The sequence below is a fragment of the Pholcus phalangioides genome, unplaced genomic scaffold (genome assembly GCF_987345545.1).
Source record: "Pholcus phalangioides strain wild (caught in Gottingen) unplaced genomic scaffold, Ppha-v1.0 ptg000007l_1, whole genome shotgun sequence".
Taxonomy (NCBI): Eukaryota; Metazoa; Arthropoda; class Arachnida; order Araneae; family Pholcidae; genus Pholcus; species Pholcus phalangioides.
This window is the reverse complement of record NW_028301600.1, coordinates 44,230,463-44,246,398: the sequence shown is the minus strand read 5'-3', so window position 1 is coordinate 44,246,398 and position 15,936 is coordinate 44,230,463. Positions and strand designations below refer to the sequence as shown.

Genomic DNA, 15,936 nt, shown 5'->3' with positions numbered 1-15,936 from the left:
ATGGGTTTAATTATGTTTAAATATTGGGTCCTTTGCTTTTTCTGATATTAATTAATGATTTATTTAAATTGCAATTTTATGGTTCCATGATCACTTATGCCAATGATTCTGTATTAATGTAATCCTGTAACGATCTTGACATGCTCAAAAATCATATATTGATCACAATTTGATAGATTCAAAAAGGGTTCTATAGTAATTATTTGAAATTAAATATACAAAAAATAAAATGCATAAATTTTAATCTTATAAAAACTGATTTACATCTAAATTTTAAATTTCACACCCTTATCTGCGATTTGCAATCTCATTGTTATTGTGATTTAATTCAAGTAGTAAACAGTATTAAATACTCAGGTTTAAATGAAGACAGCAATATAAAGTACAAATCCCATGCTTATAAACTACTTAAAAACTTTTATTTTATATAATTTTTGTTACATAAGAAAGTAGAGTTTCCACCAACTTTTTAAGAAAGACCTGTGAGTTACATACGGTTTTACTCACATATATTACGACACAATTATATCGGGCAGCAATTATATATATAATACTAATTTATTATATTTATTTTCCAATTTAAAAAAAAAAAAGAGTATTCAAAATTTTGAGTACAGGTCAGTTTCATTCTTCAATTTTTTTGAAATCTTTATCTACTTCCATTGCATCATAAAAAATGTTCTTTTTTCTGTATTATACTTTTCTTAAAACATAATAAAGGCTTATGTAGGTTTAAGAGTTAATGAATCCAAGAGAAAACCTCGTGTAATTTACCGTATTTCTAATATTAGGAAAAAATTTTAGTTAACATTATTTAGCGCAGAAATTATATAATTCATTACCACTGGAAATACAGAACATGCCTGCATACATTTCATGTGTTATACGTATATTTATTTGCTTTTATATATCACAAAAAATAAAAAACATTTTATTTTTACATGTGTTACATATATATTTTGATTTAATGTTTTGTTTATTTTGGCTTTTTCGTGTTTATTTTTTTTTTAAATATTTTGTACATTTTATTCACCATTTAATAATTTTATCTTATTTACGATGTGGTTTTTTAATGTTTATTTTGTATTTTGTTCCTTGATTATAATGTAATTTTTTATTCATCTGTACAGACATCATTTGCCTCTGGATAGTAAATATGTTCTTCATAAATGCATTTAAATTTTTCGGTATATACAAAATGAATGAATTTGATTCAAAAGGTAAATTATTGTAGAAAATATATTCTCAATTGGTCAAAATTACTATTTTGCATGCATGTAACACATTTACCCTATAAACATAAAATGTAAAAATACAAAAAATAATCAATTAAAATGAAGTTAAAATATTATATACAGTATCCACAACTTACAAACTAATAAAAAGAAAAAAGGTCAGTTCTTAAGTTAAATACATTTTCTCTCGTAATTTATATTATTATCTAATATACAACTTTTATCTACAATTATCTATAGCTTCATGACCAATCTGTTTTGTCACAGAGTGATAAAAGTAAAATACATTGAGAAAATAGTTAACAGTTCAATATTCCACTTTACAGTATGTACATCACAAACATAACATATATTCATGTCATTTTTGTCATCCATTTTACACTTGCCATTAATGAGCCTACAATTGGTTCAAACTAAAATAAGCCAATTCATAATTTTCTTCAAAAGAAATATTTTAAATCGTTGTCAGCTTGGTAGAGTCAAGGAATATGCAACCATAAGTACACTGTACCAGGATAAAAATAATTTCACAAGCAACACTTGTTTTGAGCACACATAGTGGCATTTTCAGCACAAAATTTTTGACTTATATATATCACTTCAGTGCAACATATAGTCACCATATTTACAAGATACATGTTGTTAGGTTCGGCCAACCTTTGCTATGAGATCATCGCACATAGTAGAAAGCTCTTTATTTTCTTTTGTCTAATAAAAATGAAAAAAACCATTAGAACTTCATTTTACAGAAATATAAAATGTAGGATAGCGAGATTTTAAACTTTCTTTTAACAAAAAATAATTTTCTTTCAAAATGTTTTCTCAAAATTGTTATTTTTGAAAGTAATTATGAAATTCAGACACAAAATAAAAAACGTTAAAAGAAGAAACATCTACATATATATGTTTATGCCTTCCCCAAAACATTTTTAGTTATTTCACATCATTTGCAGCAACATATTTCAAATAGAAACATAACATTGGAATAAATTGAAATGAATCCCTTTCACATCATTACTCAAAAGTTTATCCCTTTGTAATTTGCATTTGGCACAAAAGAATTAAAATGTTGACCTTCACTATGATGTAGAACATATAGGCTTGTGTTCATCTACTTCTTTTATATATATACAGGGTGTCCCATAAGTCCTAATGCAGCCTTTATCTCATCAACAGTTCGTCGTACAGGTATGGTTCTAATTTAAAAAAGCTCAAAACATGTTCAGAAATCACCCTGTATTGGTTTTGAGATTGAGAATAGAGTGAGTCACAAAATAAGAAATCAAAATTTTTATAAGGACAACCTGCCCCAAAAAACCCAACTAGAAAGTTCTTGCTGTGTCTCGTCTGAAGGGAAAAAACCCCTTTCTGAGTGCAATATTTGCTGAGATATTTGAATTAAAAAATTTGAGAAACGTTGGGAAAGAACAGCATAAATGATGGAAAAAACACTGTCCGTTAGGTTATGCTGTTCTTTAGGACAGGGTGTCCATATAAAAATTTAGATTTGTTTCATTTTTTAACACTGTTTTTGCTCTCCAAACTGGTACTGGGCGTTCCCTGAATACTTTTTTTTGAGCATTTTTTAAGTTGAAACCAAACCTCTATGATGAATGATTGATAAGATAAAGGCCAAATTGGGACTTATAGGACACCCTGTGTATTAAGATGGCCTTTAGCTATAATTTTCCAAATGTTAAAATTCTCCTGCTCTATTTGTGTGGCAATGAATCAAACTACACTACTTTGCCGCAAACCAACTCGTCATATAGTAATTTCCAACCAGTAGAGTTCAGCAGAAAATGAAGGTGCCATTTACCAGTGGTCACCCCAGGTTCGGCAGATAAAGAACTTGTTTTCAATGTTCTTCCCCTGGATTCGAACCCGTGGACCCTGATGGTAACCTTCATGGTGTAAGATGAGCATCTTACCACTGCACCACTTGGGCACAATCACCCTACACCGGTCTTTGTCCTCAAGGGACAGCTTGTGCCTTTTTATTGTATTATAAGACTACCTCCCTCTAGCAGGTGATGAAGTTACCACTGTTGCTTTTTACCACCTACTGTTGCTTTTTACCACTGTGGAAAGAAAGTGTGCAGAATAAATGCACCACAACATATAAAATTTGTAAATGTGTGAATGCAATCCTCATTCATGAACTTTTTAAAGATAGAGCATCACAGAATATAGCCCAAGGTTATAAGATAGGGTAATAATGAGAAATTTTAGGTACTGTATATAACTTTTGAGCAATTTTATACGAAAAAATATATTCAGGCCACTTTAATGTAATTTGTTTATTAAAAAAAATTTTACCCCCCCCCCCCCTAGAACGATGGTATATCTTTAAGTTGTATCTTTTTGTATCTTAATCAAAATGAAAATTTTCGCCTAATAAAGAACTGATACGATATTTTACAAGGGAAAAAGTTATATTTGGGCCACTTTTATGTGACTTTTTGAAAGAAAAGAAAAATCACTTGGTTTAAACCAGTGATTCCCAATGTGGGCGTCAACGCCCCCCAGGGGCAATGGAATGTTCCAGGGAGTGGTAGAAGCTACGGGTATAACATAGGATCCTATGGGTTAGATTGCGTTGGGGAGGCGATGGGAGAAAATATTTTTTGAAGGGGGCGATGGGACAAAAAAGGGTGGGAAACTATGGTTCAAACCAAACAATTCTGACTCACTGAATAATAATTTAGAAATGGACAAATAAATTGCTGCTATGTTACTATTTAATGCTGAGCTGAAAGGGATGTGGCAATGGCATGAGCTTAGTGTAATTCTGCTTTACTCTACTAAACATACACAGCCCTGGTCCTATTACAACAGAAGCAATTTTAGTGGCACTACAGTAATGAATTATGTAACACTATTTTGATTGCCTATAATTCACCTTACCTGTATGTTAGTGTAACTTAGGGATACAGATTGTGCATTATGCATACACTATGAACTTATTGCTTAGCAATATGAATTCAATCCAAAAACTGTCACACTCACCTTCTGTTCAATATCTTTTTCTAAACTTGAAATCTTCATTTCAGCCTTCTTCAACTGCACTCTCATTACTGCAAGTTCATTGGTCCCATGCCTTTTTGCATTTTCTACTTCAGACTGCGCACTAAATATAGGAAGCAATGTGAAGAAATGGGTGGATTTCAAGTTCGAATATAAATTTTTATGCATGGATTATTTATTCATACGTAACAAATATGGTGCATATGCTACCTTCCAAAATTTGAGCATCAGGCAGTAAATTTATGCCATTTACTTATATAAAATTGCCTTCATAAATAAGAAATGGAAGAATGGTCCACAAAAAAAAAAAAAAAACCCTATTGAGAGTGATGTTCTTGGCAAATTCTTTACAGCACAAGAGGGCATGGTAGCCCAGGTTGATAAGACACTTGCCTAAAGGATGCTTAGAGGTGTCGCGAGTTTGATAGCCAGTTTATCCTGGTCAGAAAACTTTCCTGACACAGGGGTACAACAGAAATGACGACATGAACACAGAGAAAACTTGCTACCGCAGGGAGTCCCACATTGAGGGGTTAGCGCACCAAGTTCACAGTGATTATAAAAACAATGTGTTCAAAATTGGCGATAAATTGTAGGTCCTGGTCTAATTAGCCTTCTTGTGCAAAAAATGATTGTGGTGCGACAAAAATTATCAAATTACAGCACAAGAGCATGGAGAATACTGGCGTGTTGAAATCAATAAAATTTTGGTTTTCTAAATTGTGAAATTATTTTTAATTAATAAATCCAGAGATGTTCTCAATGGGAACACTGGCCATTAGGAGGCTAATGATGTCGAAAGGTTAACTCCAAATCATGAGCAGAGACAGATTTCGGCCAGGAAGAAAGGATAAAAAATTTCACCATTGCAAATGAAAAATCGCCTGCATAAGAAGTGTCAACTTATACATCAACTGTAACACTGAGCCACTTTGACTTACCTCTCCAGCCTATGTATTGTACGTTCACGCAGCATTGCATACATTTCCTCCCGCTGCTTAATTTCAGTCATCATTTCAGAATGCTGCTGCTGGTAGAGAACTTCATTCTACAAAAAGATGAGTAAGTAAATAAATCAACAAGAGAAAACCGGCCAGACTAGTTCAATACTTAAACTTTGTGGTTCAGGGTTCAAAGAAAAGTTTGCAAAAAATGATAGTAATGAAAAATAAACTATCCAGATAATCAGAGTGATTGATCACCATGTAATAATATGATTAGGGCTGGCTCGATTGATTGATCACTGGTCAACTTCAGTTAAAATTCTGTTGCAATTTTTCATTAAAAATTTGCACAACTTAATCTCATTTATTCAGCAAAACCCTATATTTTCAACTATTGAAAAACTACTATTTTATTCTACAAAGAATTATCAAATCCACAAGTTGTCATTCATTGGTACTACGAGTGTTCAAATAATGTGAAAATCACGTGCCTTTTTGTATGCATCAATAGCTGCTTTGCAGTTTTGATAACGTCTGTGCAGATCTGCAAATGCATCTTCAACACTTTTCATATCTTCAAGAGCCTGAAATTTTTTTTTTAATACAGAAATTCAATTCCCCAGGTTTAAATTTCATGCTATAGACAAAGTTACATATTGATCTCATACAAAACGAATATAAGAGAATCATAATGACTTTCAGTAAAAGATTAAACATTTAGCCAATCTTTCATTTTAAATATTAGCCAAATTTGATTTACTCCATTTATATAAATAAAATAGAATTATATAATGCCATAGGCTTGGGAAAATGTTTTAAACCCTATTACAGTCGATCCAGTTTATAATGTTTTTCCGCTTAGTACGACTAATTTTTGTGAATTTAACTTTCTCCCTATATTGATAATGTTAATTTTTCCCAGATACGTTTGAATTTTTTGCTATTCCCACTTACAAAGTTTAAAAAATTCACATCACTTTTTCCTCCCTTGAAAACAGTGTACTTTTCACTTTTTTCACATATACAGAAACGAAAATGGTGTTCATTTGAGTGCTAGTGATTAATTATTATGTGAAAACTACAGGTGGGACTTTTTTATGGCTCTCCGGAAGCCAGTTTATGTATTCGGCATAAAGAATCGACTGAAAGGTATTTTTTTTAAAAAGGTTTTAGGCACAATAATATAATTTTGAATATTTTTATTTTTCTCTCACTTTGTCCAACAATAGTATGCAGAGCATAAACTGCATTTACCACTGTTCACCTACGACTTGGTGATTGAAATCATGTCACTGTATAGGAAGACTAACAGATAAGAACTACAAAAAGTTCTCAGAAGAGGTTAATTTTTTTAATTTACGGTCTTATTCAAATTCGCCGCACTAGATCGATTACGAAAAATTACATCAAAAAATTATTTTCATAGTGGTGTTAGACGACATCTGCATATAAAAAAGGAATAAAATGGTGGGTCTTCTCATCCACCTCTGAATCTATTGATACAAAATCAAACTGCAAATAAGTGACATGGACACAAAACGTAAACAACTTAACAGATTTTTAGACACCAGCATCAAGTAGCATTTAAAGGCGGCTTTTTCAGATAAGAAAAGTCTGATTTCCCAATTGTACAATTGTACTCCTTGGAATTTAATTCCTCACAGAACAGCCATACGATGCTTTCGTGACCTTTGAAATTTTGGAAAATAAAGCAGTAACAATGTTAGATTTTGCGAGAACAGTTTGAGTCAAAATGTCTCAGAGCAAATTAAATAGAAAAGCTCCAAAGTGTAGGGAAAAAAAATTCTTAAATTTGCAGATGATAACCATAACTCTCTAGAGTTACAACAGCGCAAAATTCATTTTGCCTCCCAGCACGTTAAGCAATCAAAATGTAAGTTTTTTTTTCCTTCTATATATATATATATATATATATATTATATTATATGCATATAAACTGTATATTTCTTGTTTTTCCCTACAAACTACATCCCATATAATGCACGTAAATATTTATTGGAATAACAAATACATAATTTCTTCCAATTAAATCTCTATATGCACCATAATGTTTGTTAATTAAAAACACTACATAAAAATAGCTATGATTGGTGAAAAACTGTCTTATAATATTGTTATAGACATTTCCTGCTTAAAACATTTTTAGTTGCGATTTTTTAAAAATGTTACAAGCGGGATTTACTGTATATATAACCTACCCATGATGGGCAGATGTCCTTTCTTGATACTCAAACTATAAAATTAAATACATTAAACCCTATATAACAGCGGTTCTCAACCTTTTACTCGCAGAGCCCTTTCTGGTATATAATTTCCATGCAGGAGCCCCGTGCGTAGGCCTATTTTTCATTCATTCAAAGTTACTGATTTATTATTATTATTCGAAAATACTTAATTACTTTTTCCAAATTTACTGTTTTTTGTATTTTTCTTGAGCTGCTGCGAAGCCCCTGGGGAGTTCACACGGAGCACCGGTTGAGAACCGCTGCTATATAAGTTGACCACCTATGGTTCAAATATATGTTCTGTAGGACCAGACATGGCCCAGGCTCTGTCCTATGGGGGAATGCAAGCGCTGTATCCCATGGGGTTGGGCTATGCTGGAGAGGCCCAATGCTTCTGTCTCTCTTCAACTATGTTCTGGTCAACTTTTTTCTTTACTAAGGTCTACTCATATTTTAGTCATTCCCATAAAACAAAGCTAGAACTTTTAAAAGACTTGTGAAGGATCCTTGGGACTATCATTTGTATCCATGATGTATTCTTAAAACTATTCTATCATTGTTCATCACCAGGTATCATTTAATGATAATGAAATTATCACCTGGTCTCTTTCTTCTATCAATTTTTGATTTTCACTGGCCATATCCATTCGCTCTTGTTCTTTTAACACTATCCACGACTGCAGAAGTTGCAAAAACTCATCTAGTACTCCACTAGAATTGAAAATATTTTTATCAAACCAGTAAATATTCATACAAAGGCAATATGGCATGAAAAGAAACTGCCTGGTTTTAATTCAAAGACAATTTTTTACATGTTATAAAGACTAATATAAATTTATATTTGTTAACATCTCTTTGAACATGCAATATGGGATTGTCTATTTATTTTACAGAGAACCACACAGTTATTTTTTGTACCATATTTTCCTGCATATAAATCAATGAATTATATGTTAAAAACAGATCAGAATTTCTTAGTGTGAATTATATACTGCTGCATCTTATCAACAGCATGTTCTTCTTCTAAAAGGTTAGAAATAAATATTTTTAAAATTTGTAAAAAAATAATTTTTTCAAGATTTGTAAATGGCATATATATAGAAACAAGTAGAAAAATCCATGCTATTCTATGAAAATGTGAACAACAACCTATTTAACTCTATAATATTTCATTATTGATAAATGAAAATTTGCATATGCAGAATATATGCCATTGTGGACTATATAAAATTTTTTCTGAAGGGGTAAAGTTCACATTTGCGGAGTATAGGCAGGAAATTACAGTAATTCAATAAGTAGGCCTAATCAAGATTATCATAAATTATTTATCCCCTGATATAATGTGCAAAAGACTAAGCAGATCTTTGATGAATCTTCATTGTCAGTGGGACTGGATGTTAGCCAATGTGATTCAGATTTATAAAAAGGGAAATAAAAGCTTAGTTTTAAGGTCCATATACATTAGCGAGAGGATCATGTAATATAAGCCTTTGCGATTGGTTGTTCAGCAATTTGTATGGTGTTTCTGAAAGACGAACTAATCCTTTTGAGCTATTTGAACCGGACCACAGAGAGTTTTTCACACAAAGGAAGCTCCTGTACATAAGAACAGATTAAAAAACTGCTCCAGAAGGTCTTGCCTTCCATGCTTTGCTTGATAATGCATCCGCCCCTTTATACTGTGATACTAGTTTAACCCTGTGAAACTAGTATATGCAAAATAACTGTCAGGATAATATAAAAATGAAAATAAAAAGGTGGTTAATTAATTAAAACAGCAGTTCCCAACTTTTATGACTCAGAATTTTCAAGAATAATTTATATGGTGCGGTCATTCAAGCCTGTTTCTCTTACTTACAAAATTTTCAGGGTTCCCTGCAAAATCTGCTCGACCATTTCCGACCAAAAACACACACTGTCATGAGCATATATAATCTGAAAATGTCCCAGATCACACTAAATTGTACCATTTCTCGGTAATATACCATTGCCCCTCCCCTTTCGAAATCAAATTGTATATAATGCATACAATACCAGTTGGCTTCGAGAAATCTCACACAGCAATCATTGAATTCAAAACATTGTTTTAACACAATAATTGATGAAAAACTGAAAGAATGACCAGTGACAAAACATGGAAAAAAAATTAAGATGGTAAACTGTCTCTATAACTTGGAAAAATCACAAACAAATGCCAAAACCAACTGTCGTACAGTGAAACCTGCAAAAAACTGAAGGTCAGGAGACTGAAATTATTTTCTGCTCCAGACAGGTTTCTGTTTTATAGAGGTGCACATAAAAATATATGCAGTGATCTATTCCTATCGTTTGTGAAACTTAAGTTTTGAGAACATCACCCCCAACTTCTATAAACCAACAAGTGTTAAACAGAGACATGCATATTATTATTTTGAGTTTTTTTCATGTTTGCAATTTAAAATTATACTATACATTTGAAATTTCATATTTAATACGGTAATAGTTAAACATTACTATGTAAAACTTTCTCCTGAATAGCAATAGAATGAACACTTATCTTTGTTAAAAAATGAAATTTTTTTAATACAGTGAAACCTAGATATAACAATATTCTGCGAGAAAAAAAATCGCTGTAGAGGGATTATCGTTATACCGAGAGGCAAAATTATCCTTACGTGTGATCAAATTTATGCTGTTGTGATTTTTTCTACATCGACATTGTTAATACCATCAGAAAATATGCTTTTATGTATTTATTAGATGCAAAAAATTGTAATTGATTAATTTATCATAAAAATTCACTAAGATGCATTGCTCTTGTAATGAAGTTTACTGCATTACACTTTTGTGTCTTGCACAGAAAGTAGAATAGCAATAACTTCATTTAGCTTTCTGTGATTCTTAGTGCAAGATGTTGATTTTATCCGATGCCTTGAGAAAGAAAACCAGTGACAGAGTTAAAATTAAATTCAAAAGGATGTTAAGAAAAATATTTAAAAAATATCATTATAGTGTTCAGCTCAGCCACTTGGCAGATGAGTGGTTAGGGAGCTAGCTTCTGACTGTGCAGGTCTAGGTTCGAATCCCAGTTCAGGCATGGATATATATATATGTCTACTAACCCTAACTAATTCCCTGGATGGATCATGATGATTCCTTATGCGATTCTCACCTATTCCCATTACGTGTTATTTTTATAACATTAATATTATTAAAATTTTCTAAAAATCTTATCCAGAAATTTATTGTAGTAAAGGATATCATTGTATCAAGGTATTTAAAATTGTTGTATCGAGTGTATTTAAAATAAATTTAATAATAAGAAATTGCATACCTTTTTAACATTATAACACTTAAATTTTGTTTTTTATGCCTCTACGAACTCCATTTTTGTTTTCAATTCAATACACGTTTCTTGTAGCTAGTGGCCATCTCTACACTGAAGGAAAATCTTTGCAATAGCCAAAACACAATACTGCTAAATGGTAAACAATAATTCAGTCTCCCTCATGTATTACTCTCCCAAAATTATCAAACTTTTTCCAAGAAATAGGAGTGTTTTCTAACAAAAGTCACCATTTCCATCATAAATGCAATGCTAAACAAGCTTTTACTAAATTTTGAATAGTAAATACGCTTCCACTCAACTCAAGCCTGACCTTCAGAACCAGTTCAGATAGATAATAGGCATTCATTGTTTTTCCAAGAATTGAAAGAGTTCGCCTAACAAAAGAGGGATCAGAATGACTTAACTTTCCTCCCATCCAAAGGACAAAAACTTACACTTGACCAAAAATTCTTCCCATTTTACCAGGTTTTGTACCTACAAATAGACTAAATACGCCTTTTGTTTCCGTATTAGACAGTTTCCATCTTAAAGAAGTTTCCTATGATTGAAAAAGCATTAATTATTCAGAACACTATATTTTTGTTCCATTTAAGACAGGTTTCCATCTCAGGCAGGTTTTACACTGTAATAATAATTTGACATATTTTTCAAAGTATATTTATAATTTTTTTTTTGCAAATCATTCATTTCCAATTTATTCTACTTCTAATTTAGCTTTACTCTTAATGTGTTGTTTTTTTCATACAAGTCGTTGATATTTTTATCTCTCTTGCTCCTTTTTTATTTTTTTTAACCTTGCTCCTACAGCTTCTGCTTGCAGACCTGCCAACCTTCAAAAGGTGAAAATCCTACAATTTCCTCACAAAAATCCAGCAATTTACTCAGAAATCTAGCAAGTATACTTTTACGTGACATATATTTTTGCCATGATAAGAACCTACACACTAACTCCACCTTTTGGAATCCAGAAATTTGGAGATTCTCCTGAGGTCTACAGGGGAAGGGTCCACCCAGGCAGGTCCTGGGTAGCCCCTGAGCAGAATATAATCATTGTGGATGCTGTCAGTGATGGATAATCTTGGGTAAACAAACTCTCAAAAGCAGCAAAAGTTTTCTGCCTGATCCAGATCAATTTCAGGAAGTTGTTTTGGAGAAGGTGCAGCTTCCAACTTACCAGGCTTGACCAATCTTCAAATAAGTTTCTACACAAGATCTTGAAGAAAGCCTCAAACAAACAAGGGGCAATAGGTTTGGAGCTTTGAAAATTTTTTAGAAATGACTCTCACTCTCTGAGGCCAAAGTCTTATAAAAAAAACTTATCTCACACTTAATGAGGGAATCTTTTACTGCCAGACAAACAGAGTTAGCAGGCTTACTTGAAAAAGACTTGTTCTATATAAAATTCACATTGTCAAAATGTGTGTAGCTCTTTCCAAACATTGCACATTTTCAAACCATCTCATACTACAAAATTTCAAAGAAAGCAATTCTTTCAATTTTACTTATTTTTGTTGTCTGTAATATCTGTCAACTGTGTGTGTAGTGTAAGGAGAATCTATAAACAAAAGATATATACCACTAACAAGTTGCTAAATCATCCCATCCAGCTGTCTTCCATTTAAAAGCCACAGGTAGAGACCCCCCCCCCCCTCCATGTTGAAATATTTGAATAGCACCCTACACAGCAGCAGGGGGAAAAAGCAAGAGGGTAAGACATGTTTTCTCAGGACAAAGGAATTAGAGCTGGTATTGATTTTATTTTCAACAATGGATAGGAGGGTGTCTCGGCCTTACACTCCTTTCATCAGAAAACAGGTTCATTGACCTTGAACAACATTATGTGTCCAAGTATATATAATAATTATATATACTTAGGATTTTACATATATAAGCACATGTAAAATCCCCCCCCCTTCAACTGATAAGACATTTTGCTCATGCATACCAAACTTTCTTTCAGTAGAGGATCTGGAGGGAAATGCAGATAAAGAAAAAAAGGGAAGACCAACAACCTGAATGTGAATTTATCCTCTTTTAACTTCTTTCCTTCAGATTTTCCCTGATTTTGAATAACATTTCACATTTTCCTTGACCCGTTTTTGATACCCTCACTTTCTAGGTCACTGGGAACCCTGTTATAGAATTATTTTATTTTCCCTTGAACTGTCATGGAGACCGAGAGTGCACACAGAGTCCTAAAGGCAGTGCAGAGCACACGTTGGGAACCTTTCACTGAGGGGGGAAAGAAAATCTTCTGAGGTATGACATTGGTTCAGGAAAGGGAACCCATGTTTTACCAATCTTTAGCATTTCTATGATCATGTAACTAGGGCTCATGACAAGGATACTCTTGTAGACATTATTTATCTCAAGTTCCAAAAAAACTTTCATTTTTGTTCTAAATGATAAGCTGTTGTAGAGGCTTTGTGATATTATAAAATGAGCAAAGTTTTAACTGTTGGAATCTTATTTGGAAGAACAGTCACAACATGCAATGATAAACAGAATCTTCTCAGCGTTATAAATGAAGGAAGTGTTAGTTAGAAAAAGTGCTCTTTACATTATACATAGGGAACTTGCAAGTGAGCAAGAATGGATTTTTTGATAAGTTTGCTGACAATACTAAATTGATGAAAATTATGAGATGTGAAAGACAAAGGTGTTTTGTAAGCAACTTGGATTCTCTAGCATCTTGAGCTGAACAGTGGGGCACAAGTTCAATGTGGAAAAATTGTGCAGTGTTTCATTTAAGACGCAATGAGAATTTATCATATTCTTTGGGTTGGGGAGGGGGGGGGGGGACATTCCAGTCGGCAAGTGTTTCAACTACTCATGCAATGTCATGGACAAGCCAAGCATTCAAATAAGGATTTATTTCAAGAACAGTTTGTTCACAGTCACCAAAAACTGTTGTTCTTCCTCTTTTAAGGTTTAACTCTACCTTACTTAATATATGAAGTTGTTGAGACTTTATCTACAGTGAGACATTGACTTGATCCTAAGTACACAAAGACATGACACATTACTTGACAAGCATTCAGGGTTAAAAATATAGAGATACTAAACATATTTTAATTATAAGAAAAGTTAAATCACTGGAGCATAATGGAAAGATTCAAAGTTTTTAAGAGCAATGATCGACCATAATACATAATATATTTTTATGCAGACCAGTGGCTCCAAATGCAGGGCCCCTGCCCCACAAAGGTGCAATTCGAGAAAAAGTAATTATTCACTTTTAAGTACAAAAAATATTCTATGAGCAAACACTGGCACAACCTTACGAGTAATTTCTGAAAAAGAAATCTTAAAAATTGTGATAATATAAAATTAAGAATAAGTTGATAATTTTTCATCTTAGCAAAAAAAAAAAAAAACTACAATTCTTATCATTGATATCTGCTAATATCAACCAGACACAATTAACAACTACATTACATCTATACTAGACACTTTTTGTTCATATATCCCAATTAACCCACTACATTAACATTTTTTTTTTCACATAATATCACGAATGTTCAAAATTAAATTTATAACACCATACAACACAAATGCAATACTTACAATGATGCCCTAGCAGATTTATGCAGGTTTGCTGCTTGATTTTTTAGAGACTGGTTTTCTTTTTCCAAACTTTTCATTTTCACATTGAAGTCTTTTTCAGATTCCAATTGCACTCCTTGATAATGCATTTCTTGCTTCTTTTTAGCTTGTGATAAATCATCTTCCATCAACATTTTCTGTAAGAACGTCAAAATAAAATCTTGTACCATCAATCTTGCATATCTCTGATGAAAATTTCATATAAAATGTTTAAAGTTAGATGCACTCTTTAATTCAATAAAAGGTATTTCTTAGTCATGCTCTCAACATAGTAATGCATGCAGCAATGAAGGCTGAAAATTAAAAAAATTCACTGTCTGTGCCCATAGCTAGCTACAATATTGTTGCTGCGTCGCGCTACAGGTCACTCGCCGAACCTGTCACCAGATTCGTCCCGCCGCGCGAATCTCTCCTGGGTTCTCTGCCGAAGACTTGAAGACACTCACAGGAACGAGGATTTGGGAACAAATGATAGCCTTTATTTACATGAACTAAAAGTACTGCTAAAACTAGAGCAGCCCTCCAAAAATACCCCTTCTCTATTCGAATTCTACAGTCTGAGTCCCAGAATCTTGTTTTTCTATTCCCACAATCGCATGCCACATGCACCTTGCATGCGTTCACAGCCTCTTCAAATTCTACCCTTCGTAACACATTGCCCCTTCCTCGACAGTTGCATGTCCCGGGCAATGCAGTTCTCAAATCGGTGAGTACTCCATATTCCTTATGGTAATAAGTAAGTCTAATGACATAGACCACCTTGAACTTCAGTGTCCTTTGAATCCATATCATGACAATGTTCAGTCTCTTCCTAAGATGGCGGCGTCCTTCCCATGAAGTCTGGAGTTTCTGACACCATCCTTTCTGTTGTTTTGGATGCCCTCCTTTCCGTTGTTCCGGACATATTCCTTTCCACCATTTTGGACACCCTCCCTTCCTTCGTTTTGGACGTCCTCCTTTCCAGCGTTTTATATTCCAAAGCCAGACAAGGTCTCTCTCCTTGAAGTTGTGAGACGTGGCCTTCGTATCGTAACAAACTCTCATCTTCTCAGAGCCAATGTCGATCCTGTCTCTGGCGGTTTGATGCACATCAAGGTGCTCCTGGAATTCCTAGATGTATTCTTCTCCTATGAAAAGGAGCATCTTGCGGTAGCCCAAACAGCAGGTCACTCGACAGCCGAAGATCCCATCTCATGAGCATCTGTGACGGTAAGAATCCAGTACCCTCGTTGATGTAACTCCTGTAAGCCAGCAAGAGCAGCAGTAACTTCGAGTCCCAATCTTGTTGGTACTTCGACACTAACAGCGAGAGGTGATTCAGGATGGTCCTGTTGAATCTCTCCACCATCCCATCAGATTCCAGATAAAGCAGAATAGAACGCATCTTTTCAATTCCCAGAAGTTTGCACATCCCAAGGAACACCGCTGACAAAGTTTCTTCCCTGATTGGAATAGATCAGCATGAGGACTTTGAATAGACACACCCAATTCTGCACCAATACTTCTGCCAGCATCTCGGCCTCCTCATTAGGAACGGGAAATGCTTCCGG

At 33.5% G+C, this 15,936-nt stretch overlaps 1 protein-coding gene across 3 annotated transcripts in view; it reads right to left on the bottom strand.

Moving 5' to 3' along the window:
- Positions 1–401: 401 nt before the first annotated feature.
- Positions 402–15,936, bottom strand: part of LOC149085341 (transforming acidic coiled-coil-containing protein 3-like) — a 53,364-nt gene continuing 37,829 nt past the window's right edge. For 2 of the 3 annotated variants that reach the window (XM_089233304.1, XM_089233305.1), the window contains exons 6-11: positions 14,348–14,523; positions 8,052–8,163; positions 5,698–5,790; positions 5,204–5,310; positions 4,245–4,365; positions 1,010–1,943 (exon numbers count right to left, since the gene is read on the bottom strand). In XM_089233304.1, coding sequence (XP_089089430.1) covers positions 1,878–1,943; positions 4,245–4,365; positions 5,204–5,310; positions 5,698–5,790; positions 8,052–8,163; positions 14,348–14,523 — 675 coding nt within the window. In that variant the 3' untranslated portion in view covers positions 1,010–1,877. Of the gene's footprint in view, positions 1,944–4,244; positions 4,366–5,203; positions 5,311–5,697; positions 5,791–8,051; positions 8,164–14,347; positions 14,524–15,936 lie in introns of all 3 variants that reach the window. The other variant, XM_089233306.1, reaches the window with a different exon arrangement.